The sequence below is a fragment of the Bombina bombina genome, chromosome 3, assembly GCF_027579735.1.
Source record: "Bombina bombina isolate aBomBom1 chromosome 3, aBomBom1.pri, whole genome shotgun sequence".
Lineage (NCBI taxonomy): Eukaryota > Metazoa > Chordata > Amphibia > Anura > Bombinatoridae > Bombina > Bombina bombina.
The window spans coordinates 275013071-275037606 of NC_069501.1; the positions used below are offsets into that span (position 1 = coordinate 275013071).

The window sequence follows — 24536 nt, forward strand, 5'->3', positions numbered from 1 at the left end:
AGACTTAGTGTCCCTAAGTGTCATAATAAGGCACACTGAGCAACGGGTCCACATCTGGATTAGAGGGATATGGCTGTACCTTACTGACGAGGCCCACAATAGGCCGAAACGTACGTCTGGGGTTTTGCTGTTTTTCTCGTTCAGAGAGGAATTGCCTGGTATTTCGGGGCTGGACGTACTGTTAAGTCAGGATCAGACTGATATGCTTCAGGAAAGTTCTTCTCTGTGAAATGCACATGTTGAGCAGAAAGAGGCTGCTTCTTGGGTGGTAACTAGCCATAGAACAAGCTATTATGCTATTGTTCATTCCCAGGTTGAGCGCTTCTCGCTTTTTATTTATGCAAATTATGACACTTAGGGAAGTCTCCCTAAGTGTTATGCGGGAATCCAGACGTGGACCCGTTGCTCTGTGTTCCTGGAGGGATATGGCTGCACCTCACTGACAAGACCCTTAATAGGCCGAAATGTACATCTGGGGTTTTGCTGTTTCTCTCGTTCAGAGAAGGATTGCCTGGTATTTCGGGGCTGGACTGTACTGTTAAGTCAGGATCAGACTGATATGCTTCAGGAAAGTTATTCTCTGTGAAAGGCACACGTTGAGCAAAAAGAGGCTGCTTTTTGGGTGCTAACTTGGCATAGAACAAGATATTATGCTATTGTTCATTCCCAGCACTTCTCTCTTTTTATTTGTGAATATTATTGTGCCTATATAAATATATTTGTATATTTAGCTATTAGATGGAAATTAGAAAATGATATATGTCTGTTTAAATACCTTTTAAATAAATTATTACTAAGTAACTAAGCTGAATCAGTGCTAAACCACTTTAAGTTAAAAGGACAGTCTACACCAGAATTTTTATTGTTTATTATCCATTTTGCATAACCAATGGAGTTATTTTAATATATTTGTTACCTCTGTGTTTACCTTGTATCTAAGCATCTGCAGACTACCCCCTTATCTCAGTGCTTTTGACAGACATGCAGATAAGCCAATCAGTGCAGACTCCTAAATAACTCCACGGGAGTGAGCACAATGTTATCTATATGACATACATGAACTAGCACTATTTAACTGTGAAAACTTTCAAAAGAGATGGTTTTCAACCATTTAGAAATCAGTTTGAGCCTACCTATGTTTAGCTTTTCAAAAATACCACCAAGAGAAGAAAGCAAATTTAATTATAAAAGTAAATTGGAAAGTTGTTTAAAATTGCGTGCCCTATCTGAATCATGAAAGTTTAATTTTGATTAAACTGTCCCTTTAAGAGAAGAGGGCAGGCTGCCCCACTCTTTCCTTAAAGGGACAGTCTACTCTACAATGTTTATTGTTTAAAAAGATACATAATCCCTACCCCAGTTTTGAATAACCAACAGTTATATTAATATACTTTTTACCTCTGTGATTACTTTGTATCTAAGCCTCTGCATACTGCCCCCTTATCTCATTTTTTTGACAGACTTGCATTTTAGCCAATCAGTGCTGACTCATAAATAACTCCACTGGAGAGAGCACAATGTTATCTATTTGTTACACATGAACTAGCACTGTCTAGCTGCTAAAACTGTCAAAATGCATTGAAATAAGAAGCGGTCTTCAAGGCCTTAGAAATTAGCATATGAGTCTACCTAGGTTTAGCTTTCAACAAAGAAAACAAAGCACATTTAATGATAAAAAATAAACTGGAACGTTGTTTAAATTGCATGCCCTATGTTAATCATGAAAGTTTGACTAGACTGTCCCTTTAACGTCACATGTGCAAACAGAGTTCATGCTATGGGGCCGATTTAACAAGGATCGAATGGCCCATAATGCCCTGTTTCTGCACTCGCCAGAAACAGAAGTTAAGAAGCAGCGGTCTTATGACCGCTGACTCTTAACTCATACGCCTCCTCTGAGGCTGCGGACATCAATCCGCCCGATCGTGTATGATCGGGTTGATTGACACCTCCTGCTAGTGGGCAGCATTGCACAAGCAGTTCACCAGAACTGCTTGTGCAATGTTAAAAGCCTACAGCATGTGCTGTTGGCATTTAGCGATGACTGGCGGATTATTGTCTATCCACTCTCTGGTTTCTGGAGAATATCTAAGCAGCTTCATCAGTATTGTGAGGTCCCTCAGATTTCTAGAATGGTTTGAGAGTTGTTTTATATAATTTTAGCTTGAGAGTTGTTAATCTAGCTATGTCGGGTTATGGATGTAAAGGAGAGACACACACATTGCAATATAATGCTCAAACCCATAGAGGCTGCGTGGTCTCTCACCATGTCTGTGAGATTTTAATCATCAGGAACTGAGGCCATAAAAACAATCCTGTTGAGAATGAGAACTCCCTTGAGGTTATTTTTCATCCATGATAATCTCTGCTGCCAGTTGCATGTTACCTGTTTGGTGAAACACTTGATAACCTCTGAACACAGATGCACATTTTCCAGGAGCTAGAGAGTGAAGTTATATAAAGGTACAAATCCCCACATCCAGAATTATTCTGAAATCCAGACTTTTTCATTAATATTTTTTTAATAAAATTATTTAAAAATGCCATTTTTCTGCCTGTATCTTTCATTTATTTGTTGTGTTCTATAATAGCAATGCTAGTCTATATTTATTTAACACAACCACTATTAGCTTTGTGATTACTGTACTAACTTTCTGTTGGTACTGTGTATATAAATATATTAAAAATGATATAAATATACCTGTAGGTTGCATGTATAAATTACACCTTATCCTATATTGATATTGCTGTTGACACTCAGTCCAATCCCCTTTCCAAGCTGTCTCACTTTACAAATGCAAATATACAAATAATCTGAAATCCAAACCATTTTTGGCCCCAAGCAGTTTGGATAAAGGCTTTTGTATCCGCATAGACATTTTTTTTTATAAACTAATGTGAGTGCATCATCCAGGTGTGCCCCTTGTGGTTGCAATGTTATATGCCCAATATTAAATTGTACTACTCCTTGTTATCTTTTTTCCTAGAATTTTGGCTGGCCTTTACATCATATTTAATGACGCATGTGCTTCATTTATAGGGAAGTATGAAATGTGTCAGAATATCACATTTCATCAGCATTTCTGCTTTTATATTAATGCTTATAGGACAGTAAAGTCAAAATTAGACATTCATGATTTAGAAAGAACATACAATTTTAAACAACTTTCCCATTTACTTCTATTATTTAAATGTTTTCCTTCTCTTGTTATCCTTTGCCTAAAGGTTTATCTAGGCAAGCTCAGGAGCAGCAAAGATCCTAGGTTTTAGCTGCTGATTGGTGACAGCATATATATATACAATTGTTATTGACTCACCCAATGTGTTCAGTCAGCAACCAGTAGTGCATTGCTGCTCCTTCAACAAATGATACCAAGAGAATGAAGCAAATTTGATAATTATTGGAAAGTTGTTTAAAATTGTATGTTCTACCTAAATCATGAAAGAAAACTTTTGGGTTTCACGTTCCTTTAATAAAGAATATGACGGTATATTTACCAGTAGTGGCAGCTATTTTTTAAACTGTTGAAGTGCCTGGGGGCTTTGGTAGTCATTGGGCTGCTGTGTTTTTAGAACTGGGGGACACATACAGAATAAGAGAGTAGGAAAACGATCATAAGCCAACCATTTGCAACACATCAGCACATTTCTACTTCGCTGAATTACTAAACAGCAAACACTTCTGATTCAAGTGCTCTGATTTTGTGTGCAACTTATTAGACTGATACAATTTACATGTTGCAGGTTTACTTTTTACTATCAGAAACTCACAACCACCCTGACTGGAAAAGTATTAATATACTTCAATTATATGCTTCAAACACACAAGAAGTGAATTAGTTAGAAAAAAAAATGATCAGAAACAGAAAAAAGTCCAATGTAAGAAAATGGAAATATGGGTTTATTGATGTGAATACAATAGTGACATCTAGCTGTGCCACGCATACCCGTGGTACCATCTCCCCCTGGGTTTTATTGCCCACATGATGTGACTGTTGCCAAGTTCACAGTGTGCTCAGATTTCTTTGCCTAACTAACACATGGTGATATCTGCTTTCATTGATAACTGGGTAGGACTCTATACAACCATCAGGATTTTTAAAGTGGATTTGCTAAGGAATTATACTGAAAATCTTAGCATCTTTTCCAGCTATAAGGTTTCTATATTGTTCTTCTACTTATAGAACAATAGCCATACTTATAAGTATTATTTCATAATGACACTTTATATGGAGATTGTTGACCACACCTTCTGGAAGCCATAGAAGAAACATTGCTGCTCATACAGTATAATGTCAGAATTACTTGGTTGTGTTACAAACCCTGAGCCACTCAGTTAATTTCCGCATCTATGTTTTTATGTGCAGCACCATCATAATGGTATGGGTAGAAGGTAGTTTGAAATGGGAGAAACCACAGCAAAACAGTGTCCTATATTTACACATAAATCCTCCAAATCTCTTTATATGTCTTTAATACAAACAGATGCCCCTGGTGTTTGAGCCTCATTCACCAATAACCTATTAGGCAAATTATTGTGCCTCTGTAAGTTCATTTAATACAAATGCATTTTGTTATATTAATATTGCTATTGAACCCCCCATAGAGGTTGATTTGTGCAGTCTCCTCACGTATTTTCTCATATATCTTAAATACTGTTAATTATGTTGTGATCTTAAGGCGCCAAGTAAAGAAAAGTCATTTATACTCAGATGCTGAGGCTGTATTATTCCATTCCTTATCATCTCGCTGCTTTGTCCTCTTCTTTGTGGTGTTAAACACTAAACTAAACTATATGTCAAGAAAGAATTGTTTTTCCTCTTCCAAGTGCATTGAAGGTGAGAGACGACAAGCATGACAGACAGTATTACGTTTAGCTGTGACATTGGCTTCCTGCTCATGTCCACTGGGTGTGCCAGTAAAGTTATCTCTCTCCGTCTCTGTGGTCTGTTGGGATCACTTGGTGCCAGCCTGCCCTGGCTGTGTTAGAGAAGGTTCTGTTGAATGTCATAGACATGTGCTTTCCAAGTCTGAGTTCTGCCGTTATGTGTGCATTCAGTATAGTAAGGAAAGCTGTGATTAAGCTTATTCATTGGCTGTAGAAAAGGCAAAAATAAAATGTAATTAGGGTAACATTTCCAAAGAGAGGTACTAAATACATTTACGTTTACATTTTTTTTTCTTATTATTTTGGTTTCTATGCAAATAGCTTCAAATAATGAATCTGCCATAAATGACCATGACTTCTAAAGGATAAATGGCAATGAAAGGGGAATTGGATAAGCAGATCTGGCGTACAGCTCTATAATGAAAAACATCTATAAATAATTAAACAAAAATGTTTTCCATTCAAATGCAGAGACTAGATATTGGGAATATAAGACAAACAGTAATTGACTTATTTGAACTTCTTTTGTAATGGGCAATCTAAGATAGCATGACTGCATGCATACTTCTAGTTTGTAGTAACAATAATGTTCAACTGTAAACTGTATACTTGTTTAGCAAAATTATAAAATAAAACATAAAAAAAAAATTCAATTTTTTATTGATATCTTTATTCAAGGCAAATTGCTACCATATATGTGTCAAAAAAATGTCCTGCTTATTTTTTTATTATATATTATAATAACGTACCATCTCCCCAGCCCTCAGAGACACCGGCCAAGTCATAATGTTTTTTCCTTAGATCTCCAAGCTTCTCTCTCTCCTTTTGCAACTGGTTTTCTAATTCCAAAACACGCACCTGCCACCAAAAGAAAAAATATTTTATGTATATATATATATATAACATTCAAACAAAACATTCAAATTTTACATTTCATTATTCATTCCAATAGACGTATATTGATGTGTTTGAGAGCAAACATTTAAATGTTAATATTTTATTTGCTATCTGTATATTGCATTCAAAGACGGGAAAGTTAAAGGGACATGAAACCCAAAATGTTTCTTTCATGATTCAGACAGAGCATACATTTTTACACATTATCTCTACAATAAGAAAACTCTAAATAAACTATTCTATAAATTTACTACAGTTTATTTTCCCTTTTGTTATCAGATAAATGTGAAACATTTGTATAGCACTACTTAGTAAATGTGCACTTTATACAAGAAAGGTAATAACTATAATTACCTGAGAATCCATCTCCTGCCGTTTTATCTGTGTTAGAGTCATGCTAGAGAAATCCATTGTGTCTGTAACAAGAATGAATATATCAGTCAGCCTTGTCATAGACGTAAACTATAAATTGTGTATATATGGTCTCACCGATATTCAACACACGATTTACAGAGAGGCTTTGTATAAATACTATACTTACATATAGTACAGTTTACTGACCCTGATATATGCTACACATATACTGCTTGGAACAGTGCAGTAGCTCATCTGGCTTGTAACTGGCCAAAGCGGAGACAAAAAGATTAAAAGTACTAAATAGGCTAATCAACATGTATATTTCTTATGAGCTCTGGGACTGCAAAACTGTAGAAATTTCCATTTTAAACACATGTTAAGACATTTGTAATTGTATGCAGATGCTATACTCTTTGTTTAAATTTCAATTCTGAAAGTTACATAAATAAAAACTGCAAAAATATGGCAGTTATGTAGCAATTGCAAGTGACTACAAAACTGCCAAATTTCAATTATATTGGTCAAGCAAGATTTCATAGTAAATTTTCTTAAACTGAGGAGGGATCTAAAGTGACTGTGCTGCAAATGGCAGATGCAGGATTTCTTGCAAGTCCTAGGGCATGCATCCTGATTGAATGCTTAAAATCCCTTAACAGTGAGATGTGGCTATTGAGGAAATTTTTTATTTAGAAATGTTCAGGTTATATTTCTAGTTAGATTTTTACACATATGCTACATCACTACATCAAGTTCAAGTGATTCAACATAGAAAGTAATGAAGCTCTGTGGGATACTGAATCTCACAGGGGAGGAAAGTTATCAGGTGATGAACACCTGGCACTGATATAAATTCTCAATTTGCAGCCAATGCAAATTAAATTGAAATGTTTTCATTACAACTTATATTTGCTTCTAGTTTAGTAACATTTATTTTCTGTCAGTTAATTAAGAGTATTGTGAACTCTGAATAAACTTCACATGCATACAGCTAGTGAGACAAAACATTGAGATGTGGCACGCTAGTGAAGCAGCTTAGGTTTGCATTTTGCTTGAAATGGCAGCTGTATTATATACAATCCTACACACTTATATCAATATAACATAATATAATATATTGTTTTAGTGCCCCTTTTGTTAGAATAAAACTTTTTTTTTTTCCATTTTTGAAGGAAATTAAATAATTTAGAAAATACTTATTTGATTGGTTCTTTTTTTTCTAAAATATATATATAGATTATGCAGATTACATTATATTTGATTTAATCTCTTAGGGAAAAAAACTGAGTTTACATTTTCTATCAAATGATTAAAATCAGAGAAAGTCCTAACTTAAACTGTCCTCACCCCCCCCTTGGGAGCTTTGTAGGGCTGAAACAACTCATCAATAAAATTGATAAAAATCGATAATAAAATTTGTTGTCAACAATTTTCATTATCAATTAGTTGGTTATCGATTAGTTGTTCTGTGCTGAGCCTCATACACTCTTCAAAGCACACTGTTCTGCACTGCAGTGCCAACTTATTGTGTATTAGTCTGCAGCAGAAGCGCCATCTTACTTATAGCGGGACTGAGTGGGAAACAAGTTGCTGTAGAATAGACATAGCTGTGCCGGACCGGGTACTAGGTGCTGTTAGGCAGGATCGACCAAGTAATGTAAATAGACTTTTTGACTGGTCTGGTGTAACTTTGTACAATAATAACAGCGTGAAACACAAAAATGAAAGGATTGCACTGTTTAGCCACAACATAGTAATATTGACAATTGATTTTGTGATATATAATATATTATTAAAGGTGTTTTTCTCCTGTCTTTTTTTTTTATAATTTCACTCTAAGTGAAATTCTGTTTTAAGGATTCATATCCAGTTCCACTTAAAGGTAGATTATAGTTTAAAAGTTACATGATAAAAAATCAGGACTTATACTAGTATTTCGTTGATTTATGATGATGATCTCAGCCTTCCCTCTAGCACTATGTAGATAGTTTTATATATTTTTTTAATATAAAAATTTAATTCTGAATTTTTACAATTCAAATAAATATTATAGATTTTTAAAAAAAATGAAACTATCTACATAGAGCTGGAGCGGAGGCTGAGATTGTCAATCAACAAAATAGTACATGCCCTGATTAGTTGAACACATAGCATTGCAGGGTAACTACTAGCTAGTGGTAAAACTAAATGCTTCAAATAGATCATGTAACGTTTGAACTATTATGTACCTTTAAGTGGAACTGGATATGAATCCTTAAAACAGAATGTCACTTCCCTATGGCAGAAGTTGACATCATCAATTATTTTTGCCAGTTTCCAGATTGTTGGAGCTACAGAAGGCAATAGTCACCTGGGATGGAGTAAAAAAAAAAAAAGACAATATATTATATATCACATAATTCAATTGTCAATACTATGAGATATCCTTTGACTTTAGCTTTAAAGTCTATAGCTTAATGCTACACAAGGTTATTTTTTTATAAAAATCACACAGGTTAAAAATGTATTAATATAACAGTGTTGGTTATGCAAAACTGGGGAATGTGTAATAAAGGTATTATCTATCTTTTTAAACAATAAATATTGGTGTAGACCATCACTTAAGTAATTTTAATATATATATATATATATATATATATATATATATATATATATATATATATATATATATATATATATATATATATATATATATATACATATATATATATATATATATATATATATATACATATATATATATATATATATATATATATATATATATACACACAGTATACAGTATATAATACAGTTTGTGCAGAAATATATATATATATATATATATATATATATATATATATAAAACACCTTTTATAAAGTGTTTGAGGAGGGAGGGCTAAATGGATGAAAAGAAGATGGTGAGGGAGGATGAGTAGGTTTGGTTTTTGCATGTGAGGGAGACAGGGTATAAAAAGCTGACCAGGGGCTTCTGTAAGGGAGAGTGAGATGGTGCAGACTATATATATATATCATATGTGATGCCACTAGTGATGTAGATGATTATGCCATCATCAATTTCATATGTGTCAGGAAGGATTGATATTAGGAGGCTAGACACATCTTACTTGCCTTTTTCCTCAATCTGAGACTTGATGGACTTTGTAGATGCTACTACTCCAGCTGCATTTTGATTCACAACTTTAGAGGCCTGTTGTAGTCTTGCTAGATTTGAACTGCCTTTTTCAGCTTTTACCTGGAGACAATACAGAGCTCATCAAGCACTACCAAAAACACAATTATTTCACGGGCAGAATTAAGTTATACCTTTGAAGCTGCCACCAGTTGAGCTGTGCTAGCTGCAATTTCATGGGAACATACTATGAGCTCTTCAAACTTCCCTTGTTCCTTGACCACAAGGTCTGCGGCGTCCCTGAAAAAGGGAGAAGATGAAGAACCAAGAATAAAACCTGGAAATTGTATAATTATTAAATGTAAGCAATTTCTTATTTAACACTTTGGAAAAGCTGGTATATATCTGCATATGTATCTGTATATATGTATGTGTTAAAGGAACATGAAAGTCAGAATTGAACTTTCATGATTCAGATAGAGCATGTAGTTTTAAACAACTTTAGAATTTACTAATATTATCAAATCTGCTTTGTTCTCTTGGTATCCATTCTTAAAGAGGAAATGCTAAGGAGCAGCAATGCACTACTAGGATCTAGCTGCTGATTGGTGGCGGCACATATGTGCATGTTGTCATTGGCTCACCAGATGTGTTCATCTAGATCTCAGTAGTTTATTGCTGCTCCTTCAACAAAGGATACCAAGTGAATTGATCAAGATTTATAATAGAAGTAAATTGTAAAGTTCTTTGAAATTGTGTGTTCCTTCTGAATCATGATGGTAAAATTCTGATTTTGTTTGCCCTTTAAGGCGTAGATTTATTAATGGTCGAGTTTGCTGTAGTGAATCAGGTCCACTCCACCTCGCTAAATGCCGACAGCATACGCTGTTGGCATTTAAAATTGCACAAGCATTTCTGGTGAAATGCTTGTGCAATGCCACCCCCTTCTCACTCGCGGCCAATTGGCCGTTAGCAGGGGGCGTCAATCATCCTGATCTTATCGGATCGGGATGATTTCAGTCCGCCACCTTTTAAGGAGCAGCGGTCTTACGACTGCTGCTTCTTATAACTTCTGTTTCTGGTGGACCAGAAACAATAAGGGCGTTGATGCTTAATAAATCGACCCCCAAGTCTTGTAACATTAACATAGAAAGTGTACAGCAAAGAACTAGATGAAAAACTAATTGCATTTGAGCGTTATCAAACATGAATAATTTCAATGTAAGCCCTCATAGAAATGTATTACTTTAGGGATATTACACATCCGCATTATACAACATGAATATTGTAGTTTGCACTACACTAGCACACGCACAATAAATATAAACCTTGACTTGTAATTTGAGCATTTAAATACCACTTGCACTTCTGTGCTCGACTTGTAATCTGGCCCTGTATGTTTTCTGTATTATTTGTTTATTTTGAGACTTTCAGTTACATCGTCAATGTAACTTATACTGTTGTATATGATTTAACTCTATTCTATAGATAAGTCCAGAAAACAACAAACATATCAAAACTTTATTGAAGGTAACAGAAAAGAGGATAAAATGCTGTGGGAAATATCATGAATGCTAGGCTAGAAAAAAAGAAAATAAAAAGATTCCTAATATCTGAATGCAGAAAAAAAAAGATTTTAGAGAAATATCAATCTCAAAAGAACTGTAGACAAATTAGAAAGAAACAGAAGAAAGTCAATTAAAAATATTGAACGGAAAAATGGAAGAAGAAAAAAGGAAATTTCAGAGATAAAGCATTATGCAAGCAGAACGATAGCTAAGAAACACGACCAAACAACAAATTATTCATTATATAGAATTGCTAATGTCAAAGTTATTGATGGCATAACAAAGGGAGAAGCAGTGGTCAATACTAGCAGCGTCTGGGAATATTGTGCATATAATATTGATTAGTACTAATGAATCAAGATTCCAAGCTAGTGCTACACATCAAAGCAAGCTGCTCATCACAGCTATAATCTCTACAGCTAGAAATACTGAAGTTTCTACACTTACACCATAACTGTGGCTCCCCAACCCACTGCCTTTGAAGCAGATAGTAGTCCTTCTGTCCAACGTGAGTTCCTGGCATAAAATTCCTTGGGTGATGCTGCACCCTGGGTAAAAATTTAAAACAAGTCAAGTTACAAATCTTAATTGATATTATTGGATTATATTTTATGTTACAAAAACAGTGTAGATTTTCAATATGGAAACACTGCTGAACCAATTTATTTACATTTTTCAAATTTTGTATTGACTAGCAGTCCAAAACTATTAAAATGTGCTTACATATTTCATAGTTAGCTTTTAAAAGGCATTTAATGTTCTATCTAACATGAATTATGGCTGCCCTGTAGCAGGGCTTGACAAATTGGTACCAAAGTAGAAGCAAGGCAGATGTTAAGCAGTGGTAAATCTTAAGGAGAGGTAGCTTCCTGAATTCAGGCATTTGTCAAGCCCTAATAGGCAGCATAATGGACCTTATTTAAAAAGGCAGATAGCTGTGAAGTGCAAATACTGCCAAGTTTGAGTAATATGATGTAGTAAAGCAAAACAAAGATCATTCTTTCCACAAAAGATAAAATTGTTTCATACACTTCCACTCTCCACAATCTCCGCCTGTAGATCTTTAGAGGCCAGAATTAAAGCCTTTATGCTCTGCATGAGGTCTGTGCATGATCCGAGGATTCTAAAATATGAAGAAATAAGAATTTATACAGAGATATAATAAAGATACACATACTCTACTTATAAAACCACATCTATCTGGTACAAATTCTCAATGAAGCTATATCAATGTTTTATTCCTCCATATCTAAACATCACAGAAAGCCTGTGAACAAATTGGAACTTTGCAGACAAGTAAGGTTTTTTTATATTTTGGAATAACAAAATTATCTGATTGCAGGGACATTTATAAGTATCTTTAAAGGGACATTAAACTGCTGTGAAAAACTACAATGGTATGGTTACTACTTACTTTAATTACCTTAATATTTTTACTCCTGTGTCTGCAGCTCTTATCAAAGCTGTTCTCTTAAAGGGCCACTGTAAGTAAATATTTTCTATGCCTGTTACTAACTAACTACCCCAAATACGCTTTTTATCAATAGCATTTCATTAACATATCTCTACCGTATATCAGAAATCTTGTCTGCAAATTTAATTGTTTTCCAAACCCACTCGGTGAGTATCCTTTGCTCTGTACCAATCCGTTTACAATACCTAGGTTTCAAAATGGCGCTTTAAACACAAAGTTATTGGTTTAAGTATTTTGAACATGCAGTGCTGAAAATAGTGGGCAGGATAACGTGACATCATCGGCGAATAAAAGATATAACTTTTAGAACGTTATGAAACTTTGTTTTGGAGAAAATATAGGTCAGTAGGTTTTTATTAATGTTTATTAACTTTAATATGTTAGTTGTTTAGCTTAAAAATTATAACAGAAAGTAATCCTTTAATTTAACCCCTTATAGGTGTCAGCTGGTGAAGCCCTGAATCTTCATACTGAGCACCACCATTTTGGAGCTTAGCTTCTTTCCCACACTGTGAACCAAAGTGGTGCACATTAACAGATCAGTGACATCATATCAAGTGCTACTGTTTATGATATAATAATACAGGGTGGGAGATTTACATTTCTGCAGAGCCCCCCCATATGTATAATTAAAAAAACAACTCAGGAATGATATATAGCAATACAAAAGCTTCAAAAATGTAAAGCTCCTGCTCTGAATAAAGAGGGCTAAACTGAAGTGTCAAAGAGTCTGCAACATCACTAATCTGTGAATTTATACCACTTTAGTCTCAAGATTTGAGAAAACTTAAGCTCCAAGATGGTGGTGCCCAGTGTGAAGATGTGGTCGTTCACCAACTGGCATCTGTAAGGGGTTAAAATAGAAAAATAGATATGAAAAGTGCTGCAGACACAGGAGTAATAACTGTGCTGCTGTAGATTAAAAGATTACCATGGGAACGAAACAAATTTGAAAATCGTGGTAAATTGAAAAAAATTTAAAAATTGTATGCTCTGTCTAAATCAGAAAGTAAATGTTTTGGGTTTTATATCCCTTTAAAGAAATGTATTATAGAATGGTTTGGGATTTGACCCAGAGTCTCCATGTTTATAAACTAGTCTATGGGTCTCCAGCTTTTTTTCCTTATGCCTTAAGGTCTAAGCCAGATTTGTAATGCAAGCTGTGCCACCCAACACGGATTTACCAGGACAGCTACTAAACTGGAAGCCATGTCCTTTTTGCACATGCTGATGTTCTTATTAAGATCTCGGCACTGCAAGTTTTTGCTTCTTTTTTAAATATGAAAGTAGCACATGTGTGATGCAATGACTCACTGTTCACAGATATTAAAGGGATTGTAAAGTCCAAATTAAGTTTCATGATTCAGATAGGGCATGTCATTTTAAACAACTTTCTAATTTACTTTTATCATCAAATTCACTTTGTACTCTTGTTATTCTTAGTTGAAGGCTAATACTAGTTAGGCTCATATGCTAATTTTTAAGCCCTTGAAGCCCGCCTCTAATTTGAATGCATTTGACAGTTTTTCACAGCTAGAGGGCGTTAGTTCATGTGTTTCATATAGATAACATTGTGCTCATGCATGTGAAGTTATTTAAGAGTCAGCCGTAATTGCCTGAAATGCAAGTCTGTCAAAAGATCTGAGATAAGGAGGCAGTCAGCAGAAGCTTAAATACAAGGTAATTACAGAGTTAAAAAGTGTATTTCTATAACTGTGTTGGTTATGCAAAACTGTGGAATGGTAAATTAAGGGATTATCTATCGTTTTAAACAATAACATTTTTGGTGTTTAATATCCCTTTTAGGAGAGCTTCAAAGTGCTTCTCTTTCTCTACTCTGTTTTATATGTAGTAGAAAGAGTCTGCCTAAATCTGTCAATCTCAGCACCTAATTCTGAGGCTGTGTCTCTGTATAGTCAGCAAAGTCTGAGTTCCTATGGCATAAGCATAAAAATCACCACCCAACAGTAATGTATCTGCATTTGTGGTTTAATGATACATAAGAAGTGTACAGCCTGTAAAAAAATGCCCTAGTTTTAAGAAAAACAAACGGCTAGATCACGAGTTTTGTAGGTAAGGCTGTGCGGTGCTAACAAGCCTTTTTTTCTTACCGCTCCCTTAAGACAACGCTGGTATTACGAGTTTTCTGCAAGCCGGCGTTAGCCTCAGAAAAGTGAGTGTTGAGCAAAATTTAGCTCCACATCTCACCTCAATACCAGCGTTGCTTAAGTCAGCAGTAAGCTGGTTAAACGTGCTCGTGCACGATTTCCCCATAGGAAACAATGGGGCTGAGCCGGCTGAAAAAAAACCCTAACACCTGCAAAAAAGCAGCGTTCAGCTCCTAACGCAGCCCCATTGTTTCCTATGGGGAAATACATTTTACGTCTGCACCTAACACCCTAACATGAACCCCGAGTCTAAACACCCCTAATCTTACACTTATTAACCCCTAATCTGCTGACACCTACATTATAATATTAACCCCTAATCTGCTGCCCCCAACATCGCCGAACCCTACATTATATTTATTAAACCCTACTCTGCCCCCCCAATGTCGCCGCAACCTAACTACAATTATTAACCCCTAATCTTCCGCCGCCAACGTCACCGCTACTATAATAAATTTATTAACCCCTAAACCTAAGTCTAACCCTAAGTTTAACCCCCCTAACTTAAATATAATTAAAATTAAACAAAATAAATTTACTACTATTAAATAGATTAATCCTATTTAAAACTAAATACTTACCTATAAAATAAACCCTAAGCTAGCTACAATATAACTAATAGTTACATTGAAGCTATCTTAGGATTTATTTTTATTTTACAGGCAAGTTTGTATTTATTTAACTAGGTACAATAGTTATTAAATAGTTATTAACTATTTAATAACTACCTAGCTAAAATAAGTACAAAATTACCTGTAAAATAAACCCTAACCTAAGTTACAATTACACCTAACACTACACTATAATTAAATAAATTACCTAAATTAAATTAAACTAATTACAATTAAATTAAATAAACTAAGTTACGAAAAAAAACAACTAAATTACAGAAAATAAAAAATAAATTACAATTTTTTAAACTAATTACACCTAATCTAATCCCCCTAATAAAATAAAAATGCCCTCCAAAATAATAAAATTCCCTACCCTATACTAAATTACAAATAGCCCTTAAAAGGGCCTTTTGCGGGGCATTGCCCCAAAGTAATCAGCTCTTTTACCTGAAAAAAAAATACAATACCCCCCCCCCAACATTTACAACCCACCACCCAAACACCCCTACTCTAAAACCCACCCAATCCCCCCTTAAAAAAACCTAACACTAACCCCCTGAAGATCACCCTACCTTGAGCCGTCTTCACCCAGCCGGGCACAAGTGGTCCTCCATACGCAGAAGTCTTCATCCGATCGGGGCAGAAGAGGTCCTCCAGACGGCAGAAGGCTTCATCCAGGCGGCTTCTTCTATCTTCATCCTTTTGGAGCGGAGCGGGTCCATCTTCAATCCAGCCGACGCGGAGCATCCTCTTCAAACGAAGTCCTAACGAAGAATTAAGGTTCCTTTAAATGACGTCATCCAAGATGATGATTGGAACAGCCAATAGAATGCGAGGTCAATCCTATTGGCTGATTGGATCAGCCAAAACAGCCAATAGGATTTTTCCTACCTTAATTCCGATTGGCTGATAGGATAGGAATTCAAGGGACGCCATCTTGGATGACGTCATTTAAAGGAACCTTCATTCTTCGTTAGGACTTCGTTTGAAGAGGATGCTCCGCGTCGGCTGGATTGAAGATGGACCCGCTCCGCTCCGGAAGGATGAAGATAGAAGATGCCGCCTGGATGAAGCCTTCTGCCATCTATAGGACCTCTTCTGCCCCGATCGAATGAAGACTCTGCCGTACGGAGGACCACTTGTGCCTGGCTGGGTGAAGACGGCTCAAGGTAGGGTGATCTTCAGGGGTTAGTGTTAGGTTTTTTTAAGGGGGGATTGGGTGGGTTTTAGAGTAGGGGTGTGTGAGTTGTAATGTTGGGGGGGGGGGTATTGTATTTTTTTTCAGGTAAAAGAGCTGATTACTTTGGGGCAATGCCCCGCAAAAGGCCCTTTTAAGGGCTATTTGTAATTTAGTATAAGGTAGGGAATTTTATTATTTTGGGGGGCTTTTTTATTTTATTAGGGGGATTAGATTATGTGTAATTAGTTTAAAAAATTGTAATTTATTCTTTATTTTCTGTAATTTAGTTTTTTTTTTTTCTCGTAACTTAGTTTATTTAATTTAATTGTAATTAGTTTAATTTAATTTAGGTAATTTATTTAATTATAGTGTAGTGTTAGGTGTAATTGTAACTTAGGTTAGGATTTATTTTACAGGTAAATTTGTCTTTATTTTAGCTAGGTAGCTATTAAATAGTTAATAACTATTTAATAACTATTCTACCTAGTTAAAATAAATACAAAGTTGCCTGTAAAATAAAAATAAATCCTAAAATAGCTATAATGTAACTATTAGTTATATTGTAGCTATATTAGGGTTTATTTTATGGGTAAGTATTTAGTTTTAAATAGGAATAATGTAGTTAATGATAGTAATTTTATTTATATTTATTTAAATTAGATTTAAGTTAGGGGGGGTTAGGGTTAGACTTAGGTTTAGGGGTTAATACATTTAATATAGTAACGGCGACGTTGGGTGCGGCAGATTAGGGGTTAATGAATGTAGTTAGGTGTTGGCGATGTAAGGGACGGGAGATTAGGGGTTAATACTATTTAACTAGTGTTTGCGAGGCGGGAGTGCGGCGGTTTAGGGGTTAATACATTTATTAAAGTGGCGGCTATGTACGGTCGGCAGATTAGGGGTTAAAAATTTTTATTTTAGTGTTTGCAATGTGGGGGGGACCTCGGTTTAGGGGTTAATAGGTAGTTTATGGGTGTTAGTGTACTTTTTAGCACTTTAGTTAAGAGCTTTATGTTCCGGCGTTAGCCCATAAAACTCTTAACTACTGACTTTCAAATGTGGTAGGAGTCTTGACAGGAGAGGGTGTACCGCTCACTTTCTCCAAGACTCGTAATACCAGCGTTAGGCAAATCCCATTAAAAAGATAGGATACGCAATTGACGTAAGGGGATTTGTGGTAGCCTCGAGTCACGGAAGAAAAGTTAGCGGTACACCTGTACCTGTCTGACTCGTAATACCAGCGGGCGTTAAAAAGCAGCGTTGGGACCTCTCAACGCTGCTTTTTAAGGCTAACGCAAGACGCGTAATCTAGCCGAAAGTGTTTACATGCCCCTGACAAATGCGTATGCTTATGTTTAGGTCAACCATATGGTGAATACAGACATAAGCTTGTTACACTGCTGTGAGAACTGCCTTCAGAGCTGTACATTTAGGTCCCAATTATGATCTGTTAAAAAGCTTTTCAAATTATAGGTTATTCAAATTTTGTTATTATTTTAACTAGGTAACTATTAAATAGTTCTTAACTATTTACTAGCTATTGTACCTAGTTAAAATAATTACCAAGTTGCCTGTAAAATAAATATTAATCCTAAAATAGCTACAATGTAATTATAATTTATATTGTAGCTATATTAGGATTTTTTTTACAGGTAAGTATTTAGCTTTAAATAGGAATAATTTATTTAATAAGAGTTAATTAATTTCGTTAGATTAAAATTATATTTAACTTAGGGGGGTGTTAGTGTTAGGGTTAGACTTAGCTTTAGGGGTTAATACATTTATTAGAGTAGCGGTGAGCTCCGGTCGTCAGATTAGGGGTTAATAATTGAAGTTAGGTATCGGCGATGTTAGGGAGGGCAGATTAGGGGTTAATACTATTTATGATAGGGTTAGTGAGGCGGATTAGGGGTTAATAACTTTATTATAGTAGCGCTCAGGTCCTCTCGGCAGATTAGGGGTTAATAAGTGTAGGCAGGTGTCGGCGACGTTGTGGGGGGCAGGTTAGGGGTTAATAAATATAATATAGGGGTCGGCGGTGTTAGGGGCAGCAGATTAGGGGTACATAAGGATAACATAGGTGGCGGTCGGCAGATTAGGGGTTAAAAAAATGTAATCGAGTTGCGGCGATGTGGGGGGACCTCGGTTTAGGGGTGCATAGGTAGTTTATGGGTGTTAGTGTACTTTAGGGTACAGTAGTTAAGAGCTTTATGAACCGGCGTTAGCCCAGAAAGCTCTTAACTCCTGCTATTTTCCTGCGGCTGGAGTTTTGTCGTTAGAGCTCTAACGCTCACTTCAGAAACGACTCTAAATACCGGCGTTAGGAAGATCCCATTGAAAAGATAGGATACGCAATTGACGTAAGGGGATCTGCGGTATGGAAAAGTCGCGGCTGAAAAGTGAGCGTTAGACCCTTTAATCACTGACTCCAAATACCGGCGGTAGCCTAAAACCAGCGTTAGGAGCCTCTAACGCTGGTTTTCACGGCTAACGCCGAACTCTAAATCTAGGCCTTAGTGACCTAAAGAAGAAGGCAGCCACAAGCCAAATACGGCTCTTTTCGGGGCCTTATTTATTCTTGTGAAAGTGCAGCACACTGAGATCTGTTAAAATCCTGATCTTAAATCCAGCTCCGAAAAGAGCCCAGGCAGCTTAAAGGGACAGGAAACTCCAACATTTTATTTCATGATTTGGATAGAACATACAATTTTAAACAACTTTCCAATTTACTTCCATTATCAAATTTGCTTCGTTCTCATGTTATCCTTTGCTAAAGGAACAGCATTGCACTACTGTCAGCCAATCACAAAAGAAAAATGTCTGCAGGCACCAATTAGCAGCAGCTCACACTAGTGCAGGATATGTGCATATTTGTTCAACAAGGGATACCAAAAGAACAAAGAACATTTGAAAATAGAAGTGAATTTAAAAGTGTCTTAAAATTACATGCTCTATCGGAATCATGTAAGTTTAAAGGGACAGTCTACACCAGAATTTTTATTGTTTTAAAAGATAGATAATCCCTTTATTACCCATTTCCCAGTTTTGCATAACCAACACAGTTATATTAATATACTTTTAACCTCTGTGATTATCTTGTATCTAAGCCTCTGCAAACTGCCCCTTTTTTCAGTTCTTTTGACAGACTTGCAGTCTAGCCAATCAGTGCCTGCTCCCAGGTTACTTCACCTGCACGAGCACAGTGTTATCTATATGAAATATGTGAACTAACACCCTCTAGTGGTGAAAAACTGTTAAAATGCAATCTGAAAGAGGTGGGCTTCAAGGTCTAAGAAATTAGCATATGAACCTCCTAGGTTAAGTTTTCAACTAAGAATACCAAGAGAACAAAGCAAAATTGGTGATAAAAGTAAATTGGAAAATTGTTTAAAATTACACGCTCTATCTGAATCATGAAAGTTTATTTTGGCCTAGACTGTCCCTTTAACCCCTTAATGACCACAGCACTTTTCCATTTTCTGTCCGTTTGGGACCAAGGCTATTTTTACATTTTTGCGGTGTTTGTGTTTAGCTGTAATTTTCTTCTTACTCATTTACTGTACCCACACATATTATATACCGTTTTTCTCGCCACTAAATGGACTTTCTAAAGATACCATTATTTTCATCATATCTTATAATGTACTATAACATTTTTTATAAAATATGAGGAAAAATGGAAAAAAACACCCTTTTTCTAACTTTGACCCCCAAAATCTGTTACATATCTACAACCACCAAAAAACACCCATGCTAAATAGTTTCTAAATTTTGTCCTGAGTTTAGAAATACCAAATGTTTACATGTTCTTTGCTTTTTTTGCAAGTTATAGGGCCATAAATACAAGTAGCACTTTGCTATTTCCAAACCACTTTTTTCCAAAATTAGCGCTAGTTACATTAGAACACTAATATCTTTCAGGAATCCCTGAATATCCCTTGACATGTATATATTTTTTTTAAGTAGACATCCCAAAGTATTGATCTAGGCCAATTTTGGTATATTTCATACCACCATTTCACCGCCAAATGCGATCAAATACAAAAAATCGTTCACTTTTTCACAAATGTTTTCACAAACTTTCGGTTTCTAACTGAAATTATTTACAAATAACTTGTGCAATTATGGCATAAATGGTTGTAAATTCTTCTCTGGGATCCCCTTTGTTCAGAAATAGCAGACATATATGGCTTTGGCGTTGCTTTTTGGTAATTAGAAGGCCGCTAAATGCCACTGCGCACCACAAGTGTATTATGCCCAGCAGTTAAGGGGTTAATTAGGGAGCTTTTAGGGAGCTTGTAGGGTTAATTTTAGCTTTAGTGTAGTGTAGTAGACAACCCCAAGTATTGATCTAGGCACATTTTGGTATATTTCATGCCACCATTTCACCGCCAAATGCGATCAAATTGAAAAAAAAAGTTACATTTTTCACAATTTTAGGTTTCTCACTGAAATAATTTACAAACAGCTTGTGCAATTATGGCACAAATGGTTGTAAATACTTGTCTGGGATCCCGTTTGTTCAGAAATAGCAGACATATATGACTTTGGCGTTGCTTTCTGGTAATTAGAAGGCCGCTAAATCCTGCTGCGCCTCACACGTGTATTATGGCTAGCAGTGAAGGGGTTAATTAGGGTGTTTGTAGGGAGCTTGCAGGGTTAATTTTAGCTTTAGTGTAGAGATCAGCCTCCCACCTGACACATCCCACCCTCTGATCCCTCCCAAACAGCTCCCTTCCCTCCCCCACCCCACAATTGTCCCCGCCATCTTAAGAACTGGCAGAAAGTCTGCCAGTACTAAAATAAAAGTTTTTTTTTAAAAAATTTTTTACATATGCTACTGTGTAGGATCCCCCCTTAGCCCCCAACCTCCCTGATCCCCCCCAAAACCGCTCTCTAACCCTCCCCTCTGCCTCATTGGGGGCCATCTTGGGTACTGGCAGCTGTCTGCCAGTACCCAGTTTGCAAAAAAAAAGTGCTTTTTTTTTGTTTGTTTGGTTTTTTTCTGTAGTGTAGCTTCTCCCCCCCCCCCCCCCACACAGACAAACCCCCACCACCTTGCTGATCGTTTTTTTTAAAAACTTTTTAGCCATTTTTTAACATTTTTTATTATTGTATTTTCTGTAGCGTAGCGGTTCCCACCCGCTCCCTCCCCGTGCACGCGCCCGCCCCCGCCCTCCCATGCGCGCGCGCGCATCCGTGCGCGCCCCCGGCCATCCCCGCCCACGATCCAGCCCCCCCTCCACATCAGCAGGGCCATCGATGGCCGCCACCCGCCTCCCGGTCCGGCTCCCACCCACCAACGCAGTGAGCCACCGATCTCCGGTGCAGAGAGGGCCACAGAGTGGCTCTCTCTGCACCGAATGGCTTAAAAAGGTTATTGCAGGATGCCTCCATATCGAGGCATCACTGCAATAACCGGAAAGCAGCTGGAAGCGAGCGGGATCGCTTCCAGCTGCTTTCCACACCGAGGACGTTCAGGGTACGTCCTCAGGCGTTAACTGCCTTTTTTTTGAGGACGTACCCTGCACGTCCTCGGTCGTTAAGGGGTTAATATTGACTTTCCTATCCCTTTAACTGACTGACTTTCTTTAACAACAAGTCACTTTGTTTATCCATCTGTAAAAACATTTGTTACTTTACCAAATATTTTAGTAATATTTATTTATTCATTATTATCATTTATTTGTATAGCGAAGCAAAACTCTGTAGTGCTGTTACATCAAATGATACGTAAATATGTATTGCAGAAGTTGCCGATATAATATGGAATAAGAAATGCTTACAAAACTAAACAATCAATCAACACTAATAAATAAGAAAATTAAAGGGTCATAAAAACCCCAAATTTTTCTTTCAGGATTGACATAGAGCATACAATTTTAAACAACTTTCCAATGTACGTCTATTATCAAATGTTCTTTGTTTTCTTGTTATCCTTTGTGGAAAAGCAGGAAGGTAGATTCAGGAGTGTGCATGTGTCTGCAGTACTATATAGCATCAGTTTTGCAACAATGTTATACTTTAGCAAGAGCACTAGAGGGCAGCGCTATTTCCTGTCATGTAGTGCTCCAGGCATCGGCCGCTACCTATCTAGATATCTCTTTAACAAAGAATAACACTAGAATGAAGCAAATTTGGGAATAGAAGTAAATAGGAAATGTTTTTAAAATTGTATTCTCTATCTGAATCATGAAAGATAAAAATTAGGTTTCATGTCCATTTAATATTAAAATTATGATTTTTGACCAATGGGTTTAACAATTTGGCAAGATACTGTAAGTGATTTGGACTTAAAGGGACATTAAACACTAAATAAATGCTAGATAGAAAGAGGCATTCAAAGAAAAGATTAGTCTAAGAATAACATGTAGACTTTTTAAAAAAAGTTTAATTAGCTGTTTAAATATTGACAAAATAAGTGTAACGTTTTAGTGTCTATAAAACAATGGCAGCTGCCATGTTGTAACTTAGGTTACCTTCTCTGCTGTGGCCAATTAGGGACAGTTATTAATAGGTCACTAGAGAGTGAAGCCAATGGCTTTGTGGAATATATCAATTTTCGGCACTTCCATTTCTAACTAAAATACTCACAATTTCAGACTGAAAACAAGAAAAGGGGACAAACTAAATAATTTACATTTAATGCTATTTTTATTTATTTATATAGCTCATCATTTTATATCATCATCTTAAAGTGTTTAATGTCCCTTTAACTGCACATGTGATAAATATTATTTGTAAAGTGAAAAACCTGCAATCACATAAGGCAGACATTACTGATATTAAATGGACAACTGTAAAAAACAGAAACAGAGGCGCCACATGTGTAGATCAATGGATACCCAAACACAAATCTGGACAAGATACAGGGTACTCACAAGCGTGAAGGCACTCTCTTGTGCCTATTAGAGGCAGGCTGGTATTCTGAACAGCAAACCAGCTGGCTGTGTGAACGAATCCCCGTCAAGATGTCCTGGAGAAGTGGATATCCTGGAAGGCAGTCCTTGCCTAGATGGTTTCCTATAGGTAGGAACAAGGGAGAAAGGCTAAACAGCCTTTGGGTTACTTGGAAGAGAGATTGATGCACACACCAGACTTCGTGAATCATAAAACTAGCATTTATTATCCAGAATAAAATAGCCAGTAATGTAGCACATTACAGCTGGTGTGTTAAAATCAAATCTCTTATGGCATATAGAGAAGTACAGTACAGAACCCCGTTTCCTCAGACTTGTATACTCTAACTATGTCTTAATCACCCTTAAATAGGGCTCAGTAACCACATGTTAACAATAAACACTCCCCTTCCTTCCTTCACTGGAACCAATAAGAACCTTCCTATCCCCCCACTCCCACTTGTTGCAGTAATTGGTGAATATTTACTTATAAAATTTATAAAATTTATAATTGAGAGTGTGCTACTAGTACCTTAAGATTGATGTTATATATACAGGTAATCTTAAGGTTTATTTGTCAAAATTACTGTTTCGATCGTGTAAGAAGTTGCCACCGAACTTATGTAAACAAATCGTTTGGTGTATCTAACCCACCAATGATGGCCAAGAAGCATGGGGCTTGTCTCAAAGCCTGAATTCGATTGGTGAGAGTACGGTTATCGATGGACTACATTTCCCATGAATCCTATGAGTTCATTTCATGGGTGTGGATTGCACTGATTCTTGGTTCACCACCGTCAGCTAAACGTCAGCATGACGGATAAACATTTCATTGCTCAATGCAGATACACACCCACGAATCCAATTAGTTGATGGGGTGTAAACAAACTGTCATCTGGTTGACAAGCAATGTTAAATATGCGAAAAGATATATTTTGAACTCAATATTAAGCCCAAAGAATAATATTATTGGCTGTATGCATAAGTTATAAATAACTACGTGGGATTCAAATGGGTGTAATATATGTATCGCTAATGGTGATGGTATACATCTATATATGGGGTTAATATACAATAAAAAACTAATATGGGTATAATACTGGTGTTAGTAAACTATATCCTGTCTGTCCCTCAAAGGGGATCTTGACTTATGTGGTTAATACCCGATATGGTTTAAGTGACCATATCTCTATACTAGACAAGTGCACTGGAATACCAGACACATTGCATATGTTACTGTGACTGATATCTGTGTATATTTATACCCTCTGGGTATCCAAAATAGTGATCTCTGAATATAGTGATAGTGAAATAGGGGTGAAAATAATTAATTAACTATATTTTGTGCATGTGATAAAGTGAATGTATGTAAACACATATCG

At 36.2% G+C, this 24536-nt stretch overlaps 1 protein-coding gene across 1 annotated transcript in view; it reads right to left on the reverse strand.

The window, feature by feature from the left end:
- Positions 1-3880: 3880 nt before the first annotated feature.
- Positions 3881-24536, reverse strand: part of HIP1 (huntingtin interacting protein 1) — a 199677-nt gene continuing 179021 nt past the window's right edge. The window contains 7 exon segments of the mRNA XM_053706297.1: positions 3881-5096; positions 5638-5746; positions 6140-6201; positions 9251-9374; positions 9446-9551; positions 11267-11367; positions 11849-11942. Coding sequence (XP_053562272.1) covers positions 5086-5096; positions 5638-5746; positions 6140-6201; positions 9251-9374; positions 9446-9551; positions 11267-11367; positions 11849-11942 — 607 coding nt within the window. The 3' untranslated portion in view covers positions 3881-5085.